This window comes from Scleropages formosus, chromosome 17 (assembly GCF_900964775.1).
Source record: "Scleropages formosus chromosome 17, fSclFor1.1, whole genome shotgun sequence".
NCBI lineage: Eukaryota > Metazoa > Chordata > Actinopteri > Osteoglossiformes > Osteoglossidae > Scleropages > Scleropages formosus.
The window spans coordinates 24,811,604-24,830,524 of NC_041822.1; the positions used below are offsets into that span (position 1 = coordinate 24,811,604).

At 52.8% G+C, this 18,921-nt stretch overlaps 1 protein-coding gene across 3 annotated transcripts in view; it reads right to left on the reverse strand.

Annotated features, from left to right (window-relative positions):
• The window catches only part of dtx1 (deltex 1, E3 ubiquitin ligase), a 51,659-nt gene that overhangs the window by 17,814 nt on the left and 14,924 nt on the right, over window positions 1-18,921 (reverse strand). For all 3 annotated transcript variants that reach the window (XM_029259741.1, XM_029259740.1, XM_029259739.1), the window contains one exon: window positions 3,277-4,024. In XM_029259741.1, the coding sequence (XP_029115574.1) occupies window positions 3,277-4,019 (743 nt within the window). In that variant the 5' untranslated portion in view covers window positions 4,020-4,024. The remainder of the gene's footprint in view (window positions 1-3,276; window positions 4,025-18,921) is intronic.

The following is an 18,921-nucleotide window of genomic DNA, read 5'->3' on the forward strand; positions in this document are numbered from 1 at the left end:
AACGACCTCGCCCCCAACCAGCAGTGTTGGCACCTCCTCGTCCCCGAGCGCGGCACCGCTCCTTTGTTTTTCGGAAAAATCGGGATCGCCTCCATCGTCCGGATACATTTGTTTTCCAGCTGCGGCTGGAAATCGATGGAGTGTGGAGAGCAGAATTTACAGCCTGTTTACATTACGACAGAAGGTCCTCCGGGCCAGACAATGAACCACAAGGCACGATTAATTACTAATGAACAGGAAGTGGACGTTATGTACATTTATACAGCTATGCACATAAGGAACTACATGTGAAATCAGGTTCCGACACATTTAGATGGACAGTCACACACCAACAAAGACACACGACACGATCTCCATAACAGTGTGGAAACACACAGTGAATAGTGCAGCAGACAGTGTGGAAACAAGGTGTAGAGTGAAAAGTATCACAGGTAGATCCATCCATCCATCTTCCTTCGCTTATCCGGGACTGGGTCGCGGGGGCAGTAGTCTAAGCAGAGGCCCCCAGACTTTCCTCTCCCCGCACACCTCCTCCAGCTCCTCTGGGGGAACCCCAAGGCGTTCCCAGGCCAGCCGGGAGACGTAGTCTCTCCAACGTGTCCTGGGTCTGCCCCGAGGCCTCCTCCCAGTGGGACAAGCCCGGAACACCTCCCCAGGGAGGCGTCCAGGAGGCATCCGGAACAGATGCCCGAGCCACCTCAACTGGCTCCTCTCGATGCGGAGGAGCAGCGGCTCTACTCCGAGCTCCTCCCGGGTGACTGAGCTCCTCACCCTATCCCTAAGGGTGCGCCCAGCCACTCTGCGGAGGAAACTCATTTCTGCCGCTTGTATCCGCGATCTCATTCTTTCGGTCATGATCCAGAGTTCCTGACCATAGGTGAGGGTAGGAACGTAGATTGACCGGTAAATTGAGAGCTTCGCCTTGCGACTCAGCTCCCTCTTCACCACAACAGACCGGTACAATGACCGCATTACTGCGGACGCCGCACCGATCCGTCTGTCAACCTGCCGCTCCATTTTTCCCTCACTCGTGAGCAAGACCCCAAGATACTTAAACTCCTCCCCTGAGGGAGCTACTCCCCCCTAACCCGGAGGGGGCGATCCACCTTTTTTCCGACTGAGGACCATGGTCTCGGATTTGGAGGTGCTGATTCTCATCCCCTCCGCTTCGCACTCGGCTGCCAACCTCTCCAGTGCACGCCGTAAGTCTTGATTCGATGAAGCAGACAGGACCACATCGTCCGCAAAAAGCAGAGACGAGATCCTGGGGCCACCAAAACAGACACCCTCCGTTCCCTGGCTGCGCCTAGAAATTCTGTCCATGAAGATAATGAACAGAATCGGTGACAAAGGGCAGCCCTGGCGGAGTCCAACATGCACCGGGAACAGGTCTGACTTACTGCCGGCAATGCGAACCAAGCTCCTGCTCCGGTCATACAGGGAACGAACAGCCCGTAGCAACGAGCCCCGAACCCCATAATCCCGAAGCACCCCCCACAGGATGCCACGAGGGACACGGTCGAATGCCTTCTCCAGGTCCACAAAACACATATGGACTGATTGGGCAAACTCCCATGAACCCTCCAACACCCTAGTGAGGGTATAGAGCTGGTCCAGTGCACAGGTAGATCAATACATTTATTTATTTAGCAGACACTTTCTCCAAAGCGACTTCCAACAGATACTATGTAGTTTTATCAGCCCACACACCTTATTCACCGCGGTGACTTACACTGCTAGATACACTACTTACAATGGGTCACTCATCCATACATCAGCGAAACACACACACACACACACACACACACACACACACACACACACACACACACACACACACACACACTCTCTGTCACTCACACGCTATGAGGGAACCTGAACAGCATGTCTTTGGACTGTGGGAGGAAACCAGAGCACCCACAGGAAACCCACACAGACACGGGAAGAACATGCGAACTCCACACAGACTGAGTGGGGATTGAACCCATGTCCTCTCGCACCCCCCAGGTTTGAATCTCCCCTCCAGCTCTAGTACCCTTGAACAGGTACTTACCCTCAATTACTCCAGTATAATTACCCAGCTGTATAAATGGGTAAATAGCTCTAGGTAGATTAACATTGTAAGTTGTTTTGGAGAAAAGCGTAAGACAAATGTGAATCAGCTCTGTTGGTTGCTTAATTGCCTTCATTACTCAGATTAAAAAAATATATTAAATTATTCAATTTTTTTTCCATTTTAATTACAGGGGTTGCAGTGGGGCAGCGGGTTTGTGTGGGTCCTGCTCTCTGGCGGGTCTGGGGTTCGAGTCCCGCTTGGGGTGCCCTGCGATGGACTGGCGTCCCGTCCCGGGTGCGTCCCCTCCCGGGTGCGTCCCCTCCCCCTCCAGCCTCCCGCCCTGTGTTGCTGGGTTAGGCTCCGGCCCGCTGCGACTCCGTTTGGGACGAGTGGTTTTAGTCTGTGTGTTTGTGTTTTAATTGCATTCGTCAGAATTAAGGCAAAACGTGTCCTACCAGTAAGGCTTGCTAATCTGCCTGAGAAATGGTCCAGCCCGAGACCTGTCCACAACTGCAAAATGGCAAAAAATATAGCAAAATCTCTTGGACGAATGAAAAACCTACACAGACTAACAAAAGGGGAAACATTTACAGTAGGTGTTTATATTTAGGCCCACGTGACAGAAAAGTTTTTCCTGTAAATGCTGCACGTCCCAACTTCTGCACTGATTGAGGAGGAGGAGATTGGATTCAAACCCGGGACCTGTGAGTTCAGAGGCAGGGACGCTAACCGCTGTAGAACCCTACATACGATCATCAGCAGACCCCCCCCAAGAGAACCACTGATCAGCCCATAAAGAGGGGGTGCTCTAAGACCTCGGGAAGAGAGCGGCACGGGGACGAGTGATACAGCTACGGATAAACCAGAGGGGCGTAGGGACAGAATGTGTCTGTGTGTGTGTGTGCACGCGCTCGTGCGTGTTGCTGCCATCAGCCCGGGGACTCGACTCGGGACGTGCAGCGTAAATAAACTGAGCAGCAGAACAAAGAGAGGCCCCGGCGCCGCTTCTGACGGGCCCGCAGACGCCGATTCGTCCTCCCCCGCGCCGCTCCCCACCGTCTGATCCCGCCCGTTTCACCGGGCATCCCTCCCCTGAGTTCTACCTTCACCAGGGTGTTATTTACCGTGGCGCCTACGATCGTGAAACAAGCACAGGATCAAAAGCCCCGGAGCTGAGTCATCGCCAATCGGGACGCTGCGAGAAGCGCTGGTGCTCTTACCCCGGCGGGATGCTGCCGCGGGCCGTTCCCATGGAGACGCGCTGAGTGCCGGGCCGGTTCAGGTTGTTCTGCCCGTTGATCGTGAGGCTGTGAGTGGACGGCAGGGCGGGGGGGGGCGGGCAGTGAGGAAAGCCCCCCGCCGGGCCGTTGTGGGTGGACGCGGGCGGCGCCCCTTGCTCAGCCTTGGCCTGCCCCGCGCCCCCGGCCCCTCCGCCCACGTTGCAGTTGTTGCTGCCCGCGGCTGCGGCCGACGCGGCGGAGCCCACGGACAGCAGGGGCGCTCCGGCGAACGTGTTGCTCTGTCGCACGGCGCCGAGGGGCCCCCCGTAGACCTTGCGGCGCTGCGAGGCCAAGATGGCGTTGGAGGCGGCGCGCGTGCTGTGGACCAGGATGCACTGCTGGCAGGAGCAGGGCTGCCCCGAGCTGGCGCCCACCGGCCACGACTGCGACTTGGGGATGGAACCCATCGTGAGCGGGTAGGCGAGGTCCATGCGCCGCCGTAGCCGCCGCCGCCGCTGGGTCTGCCGGTTGGTCTGCGCCATGCTGTTGAAGTTGATGAGGTAGCAGAAGCCCAGGGAGGAGAGGTCCAGCCACGGGTGCTGCTTCTCGTAGGCGTTCTGGATGGTCACGCAGATCTCCATGTCGTAGGGCGTCCACGAGCCGTTGTCGTTCTCCCACTCCCACACGACGCCCTTTCCCGGTGCCGACGACGGCTCGTAGAATTTCCGCTGCACCGGCCGCATGGTGCCTGTGGGGGGCGGGGAGAGTCAGGGTATCGTTTATCCTCCAGACACTCAGCCACTCATTTTAGTCCTCCCTAGAGGACACATTTTTAAGTGTGCCACCCAAACTGTACAGGCCAAAATGCTGACTATGAATGCACCATACGGAGGACATGGTTCCACATGACTGGGGGTGGGGTCTGGGCACCTTCTCAGAAACATTAGAAATAAATCCAAAAACCCTTCCTTGCTTGGTCCTAGTTGGCTATTTGTGGCTCAACATGCCACGTTGCTCACTCTGCACTGGAAAGAAAAAAAAAAAAAAAAAAAAACGGTTAACGCGGAATGTGCCGGATTGTTGTATGACCAGAATCCGGGTTCAAATGATATTTTCCCAGTCGCCCTATAAAGTTCAGACATATTGCGACAGAAAGAAATTTACATTTACGCAGCTGCTAACATCATCTATCTTGTCGCCGAAATCGATTCCGCTGAAAACAAGTCCTCCGCAGACCCCTCACATGACTGAGCACCTACACAAAATATGAATAAAACCAATTAAAACTGCCACCTTTCATACCCAAGGATTATTTGTCCTTAATACCTTATTGAACTTAATTAAATTTGCTCTGCTGGTGCATTAAAATAAGGATTCTTGCACTGTATTGGCAAATGTTAATAAAGGGTGCACATTCACGGCGGGTTATTATTATTGTGCACGAAGCATTCACTTAATCATGCTTTGCACACGCTCCTTCAAGAGCAGTTGCATTGCTTAATAACCTGGGAAAAATGGTCACTTATTGATTTATGAACCTTTATATCACCTTCCGAGGCGTTCGGTCGCAACGGGCCCGGGGAACGCAGCGAAGTGAGAATGAAGTGCGAAAAGGTGAAGAAAAAATAAAAAGGACGCAGGGCGGAAAGGTGGAGCTGGTGGGGCGGCAGCGTCGCCGTGCGCCCCCTTCACCTCCCTGCTGCTGCTCTACAGAATTGCTTTTGGATCCATAACTTGATGGAATAAAGAGGACTCTCATGTATCATGTTAGACACACAAAAACAAATCCTGCAGTTGCAGAATAATCTCTTACCAAGGAATTGAATAAATTTCAGATCATTAGAATGTCACTTAATATTCCATGTGTCGGTCCTACAATAAAATACATCAATATCGCAACGCTCAAGTAAAACAGAGTACATAAACAACTTTACTGGAGCTCGTAAACAAAAGTCATCTAAAAAGTACACTGTAAAACAGAGCATCGTGTTTCAGCTGTCCAGTGTGACTTGGTGGGAGAGCCACGTATATATGGTGAGCTTTCTCTAAAATACTGAGGGAAAGCATATCGTAGGCACCCTTATGATATGAGCCAAAAGTCAAGCAAATACATTAAAAATGCGCTATAACCAAAAATAATTAAAAGTGCACAAGGCGGCTGTATTAGAAAGGCCAATTATTTGTAGAGAAACTGCCCCCCACCCCTAAGGGACGGATACATGGTTGGCAGAGCGGATGATTAATTTATGTCTAAATTAATAAAGCAACACATGCATACGGTATATATAGAAAAAAATATTTTTGACATATGTATATATAAATACTGACTTTGGAGGGAAAATTAAATTAGAATTTATGAGTTATTTTATGCAGTGATTTATGATAACACAAAATGCACATTTACACTGAAAACAGAGAAAATTAAATGTATTTTAAATGCCGAAGCTGGTTAAGGGAGCAAATAGATATAAACTATTTACAGTGTAGAAGGACACTTTGTTTCGTAGAAAACGTCCCCTACAAAGTTGTGACTTTTCAAAGACCATGATGGCGTTCGTCTCTCATACACGATTACATAATGTACGAGGATGTGGATCTCCTTCTCTTTTCCTATAAAACTGTTTATTACTAAGCAAAGTTTTTAATTTCTTTTTTTTTTTTTCGATTGTAATGTTAGCAAAATTTGGCGCTCCCTCATTTCGGCTCCTCCAGGCGATCGCCCAGGTTCACCGAATAATAACAAATGGAGCCCTGGTCAGAGCTCCGGCTCGGTCCGAAACAAAGAGCGTCAGCAGAACGCAGAAGCGCGACCTTGAGCGGCAGCCGCAGTCGCGTCGCCGGACCGTGTCGTTGCATTGTGGGTAATTTCACCAGGGAAGGCCAGGAGGCCGGGCGGCGTCACCTTCGCTCCACTCCCCCAGGGGCTGTTGCGCTCATATCCCCAACCGCACAGAAGCAGGCAGCTCCCGCGGGATGCTGGGAAACGGACATAAGAACCGGCGCTCGGCACACTCGGCCGTTGCGCGTTCTCTCGACCCTCGTCGACGCGCACCCGGACGAGAGCCGCCTCGTTCGACGGCGGATTAATGCTCCGGCTCCTGAGAAGGGAGGGCGCCTTTATCGATCGGTGGCGAGCTGCTGTGCCGGTCCTTCCTCCGCCCGCCTAGCTGCCTTAATCACTCGCACGCGCCTCGTTGCGGGAGCCAGGAAGCGCGGGCGCCGCCGTCACGAGGAACACGCGAGCGGCCGCACGAGGCGTTCGGCCAAGCAGACGCGCTCCGTCTCTGACGCGGCCGGCGAGAGGAGGGGAGGAAGCAGTCAGAGTGTCTGCGCGCCGCCTGCCTCGGGGGAACAGCAGGGCTGCGCTGGGCCCTTTGGGACCCCGATCAAGACTTCAGCCTGGGAAATAATCAAGGTGAACACACATATCGGTGTGTGTGAGCAGGCTGAGCCCGATGAAAGGAACAAATAGATAGAAACTATTTACAGTGTGGAGGGACACTTTGTTTCGTAGAAAACGTCCCCAACAAAGTCGTGACATTTCAAAGACACGGGGCGTCCGTCTCTCATACACAGTTATATAATGTATGAGGAGGAGGAGGATCTTCAATTTTTTTTAATACATTTAGCTGACAGTTCTCTCCAAAGTGACTTACAGCATTAAGGTACCTTACTCTGTTCAGCGGGGTAACTTTACTGGAGGTTTTCAAGGCAAGTACTTTGCTCAAGGGTTCCACAGCTGGAGGTGGGATTTGAACCCTGGGTCCTACACCACCTGGTGCTCCCACTAACACGGTTTTGCTGCTGCTCTTCACGGCCAGTTGACGTTCTGACCTTCTCGGAGTGACGCGGCCAGCTTCCTGTTCGAGAGACAGGCGGCTGATGTGGGGCTGGGCGGGGAGGGGGCTCTTCCTGTGAGACCTCGCCTGCCTCCACAACTTTCTCCTCCACTTCCAGGCCTGTTGACACTTGGCTGGCACACCAGCTCCCCCCTCAGCTGCCTCCACCCTCCTGGTTACTATAGCAACACAACACAAACACTGCATGCGACCACACAATCTCTCGCTCCCGGGTCGATTCCCACTGCAGCGATTTTGCTGGAGAACGACGGGCGTTTGGTGAAGTGACCACAAGTGGTGCTCACACAACCTCGACTTTTAAATTATAAAGTCATCCCACAATTCCTCCGCCGCAGCTCACATAGCCTGGCCAATCAGAAGGCAGTACTGGAAGCACATGGAAACACTCATGTATGTTCAGATGAAATAATAAACTAAAACAATATAATATAGGCAGACAAAAGATTCAGCAACGGTGAGGGACACTCGGAGTGATGGAACAGAAGGAGGGGTTACTGTGTGCGGCTGCGGCGGAGGGAGATGACGGACGACGTTCACACCACGGAGCAGTGTGTACAGCACGGCGCGGCTGTGCTCTGCTGCGCCACATCGAAGTATCGGTCGCCCGTAAGTTCCAGACGTACTTCCCTTGCTCCTTTCTGCCAAGGAGATATTTTTGGCGGACCATGGTAGAAGGCAGCGGACGAAAAAGTAAGCGAGAGACTCAGCGAAAATACCATCCAAAGGCCATCACAGCACCGGTCAATATGAACACACAAGAGCATTCGGGAATGGTCATGTCCACCCAGAAGCCCCTGGAAACCCTCATCGACATTTGGGAATGGTGACGCACGCCCGGCAACCCTCGAGAACGCTCAGGAACCGCAGCGATTGTTCAGCACCGACGAGCCGACCCGAGCTCCTCAGACGGATCCTCGGTGATTGACAGGCCATTTTAACACCACTCGGTCCCCATCGAGCGGTAAGCCTATTAAAAAACAATTCCGCGCTCTCCTCCAAACACGGGCGGCAAGTACCGCACTAATGAGCATAGCGGCGAGCTGCCGAATCGCAGCCTAGCGGTAATTAAGCAGGTGTGTGGAAGAGGCCGCTAATGTCCCCAATTACCGCGACCCAAACGGCAGGTCGGTGCTGCTGGTTGCACCCTTTCGCGAACCATCTATTACCTCAAATTTATACCCCAGTGAAACAGGACATCATGGTCACCATTTAAGAGGTCCTAAAGATGCACACCCGCTTTTAAAGGGATCAATATGAACGGAAATATACGTTTAGATTTCGCTCATGAGAATTTCTAGCGGTGCTGTCATGTCGACGTACCGGAAGGGAGCCGCCGGACCCAAGTGCAGAGCGACGGAGTTTACTAGGGGAATCCGAAACCGTCGTCACAAAACAAGCCAAAGGTCGCCGAGGTACAAACGTCGTTAAGGGCAGAATCCAAGAACCATTATCAAAGAGACAAGCAGGAGATCGAGGAAACCGTAGAGTCGAGAGAAGGATGGGAGAGGAGACGGGAGGACGGGTGAAACGGGAGAGGTAGACAAGGTAGCGATTACGCACGTAGAGCGATGTCGAAGGCTGAACGAGGTTCCGCGTCTGCGTGTGCTCCGAACGTCCCTTTCCTGCGCCCGTCCCCTGATCCGCCGCAGGTGATCCTCGTTGCCCCGAGGGGGACGTAACAGGTGCCGATAACTGTGACGCGTTTCTTTTGAGAAGAATGTTTCATTTTTTTGTGAGGTTTTTCTCCGATCGATTTGACCTCAGTGAAAGGTTAGATTTCTCTCGTAACGTAAGAGAGAAAGAGAGCGTAAGATCAATGAAAACATCTTTTATAGCCCCTTTTGCTCATCTTTACCAAGGGTGCCAATACAGGGCACTGATTGATGAAAATTCACCCTACAAATGATTTCTCGGGAATGAATGAGCTAACTTTACAGCAGGCCAGGAATCGAACCCGTTTTCTAGCACCTTCTGCTGCTCAAGGAAAGAGAAGGTCCTTTTTCTCCGTGCCCCTTTAAATGCATCCAGTCATTTAATAGATGCGCCAAGCAAACGCCACATGTGGAAAAGGCCCTGTAGTATGGCAATATTATAACAGACTCAACATGTTAAATTGTCTCGCGAGCCAATTTTGTTAAAAATATTCATGTCCTCAATTGCTTTTCTGTGACGGTTCAGTCCAGTGGCTACGGGGGGCCAAGGCTCCCCGGGCGAGGATGGAGAGCCAGGTTGTCGGTGGGGAACACCCTAAATCCTCCCCGTGTCACCCCCCGGAGCTGACGACACTCTCGCCAGACACAGGCCGTGGCCTAAGACTCAAGGAAGTGGCTTGTAAACAGAAAGAGCATCTCTTGCGTTTTTCAGACACCATAAAAGCGAAACTCACAATCACAAGCGCAAATACGCCATTTCCACACATTGAACACTTGGCACTTTGTAGCTCCCTCCCAGTAAAAGCCATAATATAATTAAGACTGCAGCTCCTGCTTTATTGAGGTACTTACCCCTTACTGATAATAAAAAATTACCCTGCCATATAAATTGGCAAATGATTGTATGTTGCTTAGTGTACAAACCAGAAATGAGAAATCAGAGATTCAGCTCTCTGGCCTGGATTTAACCCCTGTGAATATGTCACAACTATGGGGGGATAACAGAATAAGAGCAAAATAACTGAAATCCCACGTGAAAAAGGAGCTCAATGTTGAAGTAATTAAATCACCATCGGAAACACAGCTGCGAAGGTGACTCACATTAGGCTGATTGCCAGTTAGCAGTGTGTGTCGAGCTCTGACAACTAGCAGAAATATACAGTTTAACCGAACCAGGTGCACCCTACGTTGCAAACACTGTTCCCTCGTGATGTTCCCATATCCCAGGGTGATAATGCCCCTAAACGCCCGCCCTACTAATCACCAGGATGAAGTCACAGGTCTTCGCTGACCCTGCCCAGTAACCGCATCTGAAGATCACTGAACCTTTAGGGGAAGTTCTGGAGCACAGAGCATGGGGTAGAGTTTCACTTCCTTCATTCTTTAGGGTTAGGATTAGAACCGGAGGCTTTTCTTCTGGAAGAATGGCGCAACGTCTCACTACACACAGTCCTGGACTTGCGTGACAGCATGCCGAGGGGGACCGAAGCTGGTCCGGAGGTGAAAGAGTGACCCTCCTCCTCCTCCTCATTAGGTCTTCGATATGAATATATTACTAGGTGTTTCCATTATTTTGTCCACCCCCTCTAGTTAACCACACCAGCATGATTGAGTGTAGTGACACGTACGACAGCTTGGCCATGGTGTTGTGAGCGTGTGCGCGTGTGTGTGTGTGTGTTGGGAGAGCTGATGAGCAGATGCGATGCTGAGCGAGGGACGGTCTCGTACCCAGGCGCTCTCACTCTCTCACGCTCTCGCTCCCGCGCACTTCCTCCAAAGAACCGCAACCCAAAAAAAGGAACAGAGGAGCGCGCTCCGCCGTCACGAGCGAACAACAGAGGGAGGCTGAGACTGCCGGGGCGGCCGGGAGGGTACGAGGCGGGGGGTGGGGGTGGTGGGGGTGGGGGGGGGTGCTGCCAAGTTTGAAAAAAAAAAAAAAAAGTGAAAGAAAAGAAAATGCAACGTCTTCCTCAGGAAGGCTCAGCGGGCGTACTGCAGCACATCCCCCCACCGCACCCGAGCCCGGGACCGAGTCCACTGCTGCAGTGCCGAGGAGAGGCAGGTCGGATGGGGCTGGGGGTGGGGGTGGGGGTGGGGGGGGGAGTAGGGGGCTGGTGAGAGGAGCCGTTAACAGATTTATTACTCTATCTGTTAGGGAATGCAGCAACGGTGAGGGACACACACTTGCAGCCCCCTGCCCCCCCATCTGAAGAACACCCCCCCCCCCCCCCCCAGATTTCATTGTCACGGCTGCCCTGCGCCAAGGTGCTCTAAGGCTGCCAAACGCGTCACCTTCCCTCCCCCGCCCGGGCTGATGTCACGAGCCGTCGCTTCCGCTCCGCGGACCACGGTGCCGCAGCGGTGCCCCCCCCGGTGTCGCCACCTGATGCAGCCCCGCAAGACCACCGCACCTTCGCCCTGATTGGACGCTCGCAGAGGAGCTCACGAGCGGCACGGGACCGAGCCCCTGTTGGCCTGCGGGTAGCCCCCCCCCACCCGCGCATGTGCTCGTGCCCAGAGCCGCCATTACCCCCCATCGTGGGGGGAGGAGAGGGCTCACGTGCGGCTGTGACGCCCCGCTGTCCACAGAAAGGTCGGCGAGAGACGTGAAGCTGCGTCCTCACGTGACCTCAGATGCAGGACGGGGAGGACGCCGAGAAGAGACTCGGACCGCGCAGCGTCCAGCGCGTCACAGGCCGGCTTGACCGGTGAGAAAGTGTCGAACAGAAAGTTGCTCTCGTCGACTCCGCATTACGTCAAACCACGAGCTACACTCTCTTTCCGGTGAAGGGTTCGGTCCCGTTGGGACCCCCTCCTCATTGATGACCCCGCCGGGGGCGCTGCTAGAGACGGCGGGCCGCAACGGACCTAACTGAGAGGTGCACAGGTGTTTACCCCGGTGAGCGTGGGGACGTGGACGGCGTGCGGGACTCCCTGGCACAGGGGCACCGAACCCACGCACATGTGGGGAAGCGGTTAGAGCTGCTGCCAATGGCTTGAAGGATGCAGGTTCAAATCCCTGTTTCTGCAGCAGTACTGTATAGTACTTATGCGCTTACCCTGAATTCACACAGTAAAAATTACCCTGCGGTACATATGGTAAATCACTGTTAGTACTACAATGTAGTGCAGCATAGCCAAACTGTAAGCTGACCAATAACAGTCGTAGTTAGAACTGCCACCTTTGGACCTCAAGGACCCAGGTTCGAATCCCTGCTCCTGCTGTAATACACTTACAAGGAATATAACCTGAAATGACTGGTAAAATTACCCTATAGTACATGAGTAAATCAATGTAAGTACTTAAGCAGTATAAGTTACTTTGGAGAAAAGTGTCAGAAAAATGAACAATATGTCAAAATTAAGGGTCACTATGACCAGAAGAACATGCCATGGAGTAGTGAGTGAGGCTGTTGGGTTGGAATGTGGAGGTTGTTGGTTCAAACCCTCTACCCTGATATGACACAGTAAAAAATACCTCGCTGTATAAACACCTAAACTGCTATAAGCTGCTTTGTGTAGAAGGGTCACGTAAGTAAATTCAAGTTCACGCCGGCGCTTTCCTCCTCATGCACAGCTCACTGGATCCTGCCCTCGTTTCACCCCTCAGGTGCCACGTCTGTGAGTGTCACCCAAACTGGGGGAAAAGAGCGGGAGAGCGAACGAAAGCATGGTGACGCCACGCTGGGGGGAGCGGAAGACTCTTGCGCTGCGCCTCGGCCCCCCGAGGGCTGCGCCGCGAGATCTCCCCTCGCCCGCTCCGATAAGGCCGAGGTTGTCGGCGCGTGGGCGACGAGGAGGCGCTCTACGGGGATTTCCGTTCTCATGGTTACCGCGCCCGCCCCCCACGGCGCACCTGCGCTCTGTGGTTACAGAGAGAAGCCGCCCCTCCCCCCACAAACACTAGCGCTTCAATGGGCTCCGCTGCCTCCGAGAGCGCGTGCAGCGAGCGGGGGGGGGGGGGGGGTTGCCGGAGGGCCGACCCCCTGGGAGACCGGCAGATCCTATGGTGCACGGGTTCGACCTCATAACCCATATCCATTAGCACTTTGTCAAGATGTCATCCTGGGTAATTGTGTGCAAACAGAGTTGTAACCAGAGGTCATTGAAACAACTGGGTAATTTTTACTCTATCAGCCAAGGGTAAGTACCACGATCAAAGTTACTGCAGCAAGATGTGATCTGAACGCAGGTCCTTAAATTGCAAAGCAGAGGTTGTAACCGCGGTGCCATCACACTGCCCTGTTGTATTGTTATTAATTATTCGTTTATCCGGAACTTTTCTCAGTTAAGTTTGTACCCGACGCTTCGTACACCGATTTACCCTTTTACACAGCTGGGTCATTTGTACTGTATCGGTTCAGGGTAAGTACCTCGATCAAGGGTATGGGGATTCAAACCCGGCTCCTTCTGAGTCCAAAGACAGTGGCTCCAACCACTTCGCCCCCTGCTGTACACTGCAAGTGGTTCACACGGGGGCCTTTCGCTGCGAACCCTTCCGTCGGCCCGGCGAGGGGCTGGGGGGCGACTCGGAGACGGGGAACAGCGGTGTTGACCAATAGGGGCGCCGCAGCAACACCTCAGCGTCCGACCGGCGGGAAGGGAGGATCCGACCGAGTGTGAACAGCCTGATAAAATAAGCAGCAGGATCGGCTGCCGGGGGCCGAGATCCAAAGAATCGCAGCAGCAGAGATGGGTTTTCGTGTCTCACAGAGTGCAGATGAGAACCTTCTCTTTGACCAGCGGCACCAGAAACGAAGAGGGCGCCCCTCCGGACTCGGTCACGTTCAGAGCCCAGAACAAGGCGCCTGAACCATGGAAAGCCAACATTTGAGCCTGCAGGACACAACACAGCAGCGGATCTGATCACAGCACTCGAACCCACGCCCTTCGGGGTAACATATCAGCTCCTCCATCCTCGAACCGCCACGTGTTGCGTTTTTTGCACCCAGAACCACGGTCAGAGTCCACCTGCGACCAACGCTCCCAGCTCCTTCTCCCGGCCAGCGGGGCGACTGTAGCTCTCCTGCTCGACCCTTTCAGACCAAGCGAATCATGCAGAAGGAGACACGGTGGGGACGCAAGGTGGTGCAGCAGGTAGCGCTGGTGCCTTGCAGCTCCTGCGTTATGTGTTTGGATGCGGGTTCGAATACAAGCTCAGCGTGTCTGGAGTTTGCATGCTCTCTTCGTGTTCCTGTGCTCTGGTTGCTTACCACAGTCCAAAGGCATAATTCCGGAACCAAGGAGCAGCAGCCCCAGTTGAACCCGGGACTCTGGACAAGGGTTGCTGAAGAAGTTATTATATTTTACACTTGAGCCCAGCTGTTCAGCCAGTGGTCGATAATTCATCTTGTTTGGAGAGTCAGCGAACTGAACCGATTTGAGCTGCTTTTACTCCCTCAGAGACCTTCTGTCACACACCCCTGACGCCCCCCCAACACACACACACAGCCAAACCTCACCCCTGCTTCCTGATTCTGATGTCCAACCAGGAGGATCAATAACTGTGTCCAAAGAGCCAGTATGTGTTCTAACCCTGGGAAAAATCTATGCATCTAGAAGATTCTGAGAAAAACAAGTAGAAGGACAACAGAGGGGTCTGGAAACATCTTTCCATCCATCACTTGCCGCTGGTACAATAGAAGGTCACGGTGGTTCAGAGCCTATCCTGGAAGCATAGGGCGTGATGTAGGGTAAACCCTGAATGGCAGTCCGTCACAGGTCAGTCATGCACTCATGCTTTTACACACACACACACACACACACACACACACACACACACACACACACACACACACACACGTCTTTGGACTATAGGAGGAAACCAGAGCACCTGGAGGAAAACCACACAAACACGGAGAGAACATGACAACTCCACGCAGACTGAGTCAGACTCGAACCCACAGCCATGGTGCTGTGAGAGCTTTCTGCCACATTAAGGCCCCGCCCCCACATGGAAAGAAATGCCGACAAACCGCAAAACTAAGTGCACCTGTTGCAAGCAAAACACACACACACACACACACACACTTTCTGAACCGCTTGTCCCATACGGGGTCGCGGGGAACCGGAGCCTAACCCGGCAACTCGGGGCAGAAGGCTGGAGGGGGAGGGGACACACCCAGGACGGGTCACCAATCCATTGCAAGGCACCCCAAGAGGGACTCGAACCCCAGACCCACCGGAGAGCAGGACCCGGTCCAACCCACTGCGCCACCGTGCCCCCCGCAAGCAAAACATTTGACCTTAAAGCAAATGTCTCTTTAGCTCCTTTTCTCAGAAGTAACTTACACTGATTTATCTATTTATACAGCACAGTAACTTTTACTCTATGAAATCAGGGTCCTAAAAAGCAGAGGTGGGATTCAAACCTCCAACTACCAGACCGCATCCCCCCCCAGGACAGGTTCTCCCCTCATCCTCATGCTGACATGGAGCACAGGGAGCAGTGACCTTCCCAGGACACCGTTACATCACTGTGTTGTCGGGAGGAAGTAATAAAATTGCACCTTCAGATGTGACCTCACTTCCCTCCTTGCCTCGCATATTGTTCCCAGAACATACCGGCGTACTATTCCCTGCTCATCAAGGCCAGTGACGGATGAGGCCATGATGTGGGTCCAAGCCCCTGAAACACCCTCATCTACATCCTACAGCGGGGGAGCATCCTGGTTAGTCCCCCCATCTAAGAATGCAGAGGTTGTAGGGTCAAATCCCACCTCCTACTGTAGCACCCTTCATCAAGAGTAATACCTTGGGTAGTACCTGTTTACACAACAGGGTAATTTTTACTGTATCAGTTCAGGGTAAGTACGTTGATCAAGGGCACTACGGCAGGTGGGAGTCGAACCCAGGTCCTTTAAGTGCAAGGAGGGCAGCTCTGACCGCTGCGCTGCCTGTTCCTGCTCTCCAATCAATAATTTCTAAGACTGCCCATCCCCCGAGCCGCTCCAGTTATGACCCCCCTAGAGGGATCCCATCGCCCTCGTACATCACATTATGTGTTTCTTCGGTCGCTAAGCAAGTCGTTTTCATGCAGAAGTGACAACAATAATGAATTTTAATCTCCTGCCCATTTGTAAAGCTCGGTTATTTTACATAAATAATTCAGGGGCGTTCAAGTGCCTCGCCGAAGGGCACGGCGGCCACCTTCTCGTCCCCGGGTCCCTGCTGGGGGTCCCCGGGAAAGGCGGCTCCGCACTCAGCGGAATTCCAGCGCATTCCTCTCTGTTCATATTGTGCCTGGAAGCAAACAGACTTGTTGTTAAGCACGTGAAAAAGTGCCGATGATTATTTTCAGCGCATACTTAGTATCATAATGACTAATTATTTACATCTCCGAAGAAGGGCTGAGGGATGGGTTCCAGAATCTTCCCGCAACGGTTAATGCTTCACATAGGGGGTGTGGGGTCCCTGGGATTTGACCGTGTGCGACGAGCCCTCCGCCCTGTTGGTTTTTTGTGCGCCGAGCGACGGGAGGGAGCGAGAGAGCGACGCACGGTACGTTATTGGGACGAGGCTCGTACCCTGAAGGCACCGCTTCCTTTTAATGAATCCATCTGCCTTTCTCACGAGTTCCCCTCGCACAGCAGCGTTCGCTCATATTTTTGGCGCCGTTTTCAGTGAAAAGGCGAACGAAGCTCTTGTTTGCAGGCAGGAGGCGAACGCAGATTCTTTGTGACGCACCAACAGGAGGACACACACACACACGCAGACACACACACTATCACTGATTCATTTAGCTGACACTTTCTTCCAAAGGGACTTACAGTGACAATCCGTTTCCGATTTACCTGTTTCACACAGCAGGGCAATTTTTCCTGTATCACATCAGGGTAAGTATTTTAATCAAGGTACTACAGTGGGAGCGGGGGTCCGAGCCCTGACTGCAAGGCGGAGGCTCGGACGACTATGGGGGCCGGGGGTCCGGCCGTCCCACGCATGGATGAATTGTGCGCGTTCGAGGGCACTAGGTGGCGTCGCGGTTTGAGTCGTCACCCTGCAGTTAGAAAACTCGGGTTCGAAACCCACCCGCTGCTGCGGTGCCCTGCATCCAGGTACTTCTCCTGAATTGAAACGGTAAAAACTTCCCTGCCGTATAAGTACGAGCCTAACGCTCTTACTCGCAACACACAAACCCAAAGAGCGAACAGATGTACACGCTCACGCAGCCATGCACCAACACGCTCTCTGAACAATGATTACACACAAATTCACACGCACGCTCACTCACGCACAAAGGCCCACACACACACCGATTCTGCACTCTCAGGGGGCCCAGCAGGAGCGCGAGAGCTCCTGTCATCCTCCTCGCGGAAGGAGACGGACCGCACGCGCACCGCGCCGGGTGTCGATCCGTCCGCGCGCTGCAAGACCCGCGCGCGTCTTCCTGGTTCTCGGGGCTCGGCTCGGGTACGACAGGAAACAGGCCCTTCCGCTTCCTGATCAGAGGTGGAGATCAGTTTGCCTTTCCTGTTATCATCCTCTGAGCGTGCGTGCGTGTGTGTGTGTGTGTGTGTGTGTGTGGACTCATGAGACAGATGGGAGCTAAAAAAGATGGTGACGTACCGAGCACCGGAAAACCGTTATTCATGTAAATGGTGTTATAATGAAGACAATAAGAAATTCTATTATTGTTATGAGTGCTTCTGTGCAACGTGATGTTCCGCTGTGGGGAGAGTCGCTCTGTCGCTCTTCCCTCGGCCCGCGTTGCGTCTTACACTCGCGTCCCGTCGTCGCGGCGGAGGTCATGAATATATTGACTAGAACAATCCCTGCTGGATGCGAAGCTGTACACTTCCGGCAGGGGGCGTAGTGACCGGAGCCGCTGCCTCGCACCCGGAAGGTTCCGCCCTGCTGCAGTTCCCTCGATCGAGCTACTTTCTCTCAAATGATATGGTGAGAATACCGTGGTGTATAAAAGAGTAAATCAGTGTAAAGTTGATTACCTAACACTGTCACAAAAGAGAGAGACAAATAAAGGTTAACAGTGGCAATAACTCAGGCGCTTCGCTCTAAGGTACAACAGCAGGGGTCCTCCGGGACAACTTGCTGTCACAACTCATGATGTTCAAATGCACGGAACTTAACTTATTTTCAAGCCATGCATGATGTACCGCTCTGCCTGCAGGAACACGGCGGTGTGCTTCCATCCATACACACACACACAGAGCGAGCGAAGCGTCTCTGTGGAGCTCGTCTAAGGCCTCATTGTCCATTGTGACAAATGCACTTTTTCTGCATGTCTCATGTCCCAGAAAATTCCTGCATGCAGTTCGCTGTGCATAGATAGAAGGTCGCAACACTCTGTCGGGTATCGAAGATGAAAAAAGAGGATATCGCTTGTGCTGCAATTCAATGTCACTTTGAGCATTAAAAAAAAAAATGTGTAGAGCAAACAACAAATCTATAAAATGCGGAGGAACACGTAAATGCAGACGTGCCGCTTTCAAAGTCTGGAATCACAGAAATACTATTAAAGTCGCGATAAAAGTCTCGCGCTGACGGCCCGCTTGCAATAAATGTGCTTAGAAATGCGCCCGACTTGATTTATTATTCATACAACGAATTTTTCCTTTCATCCAAAATAAGCATTTTGTTTTCTCCTGCGGTATTGCAAGTAGAACAAAGCAGTTGCTGTTTTCCTAGAACTGCTTAGGTGAGGCCTTTGTTGCATTTCGACAGACTGCAATGAGATGCAGAGTCTGAAAAAAGCAGAAAACCCATGTTTCGCCTGTTCCCATCCAGAGCGGCTCTGCACACTGACCCCTACTGGTGGACGCGGACCGTGCGCCCGGAGCGATACTCATTGCGAGCGCTACGGTAGCTCGGTATTCCCGATCTCCTGGCCATGCGTCACATCATTGGGTGTCTCCCTGGGTGTCCAGTCCCCAACCTCACGTCTACTGTGGTCTGCGAACCTCTCGATGTCCGCAGATGTCTTTCACAAACACACCGTCTACTTGCTGGGGCGCAGGAGAGAGCTAGGACGACCAGCCGAGGTCTCGGAATATCATCAGTTCTGGTTAGACTGAAATAGATGTCAAGAACCCAACCTGAACCAGCAAAGTGCTCTCAACCGCGCAGTTAAAACCACCGGATCTGCCATCAATTCAGTTCACACACACACACAC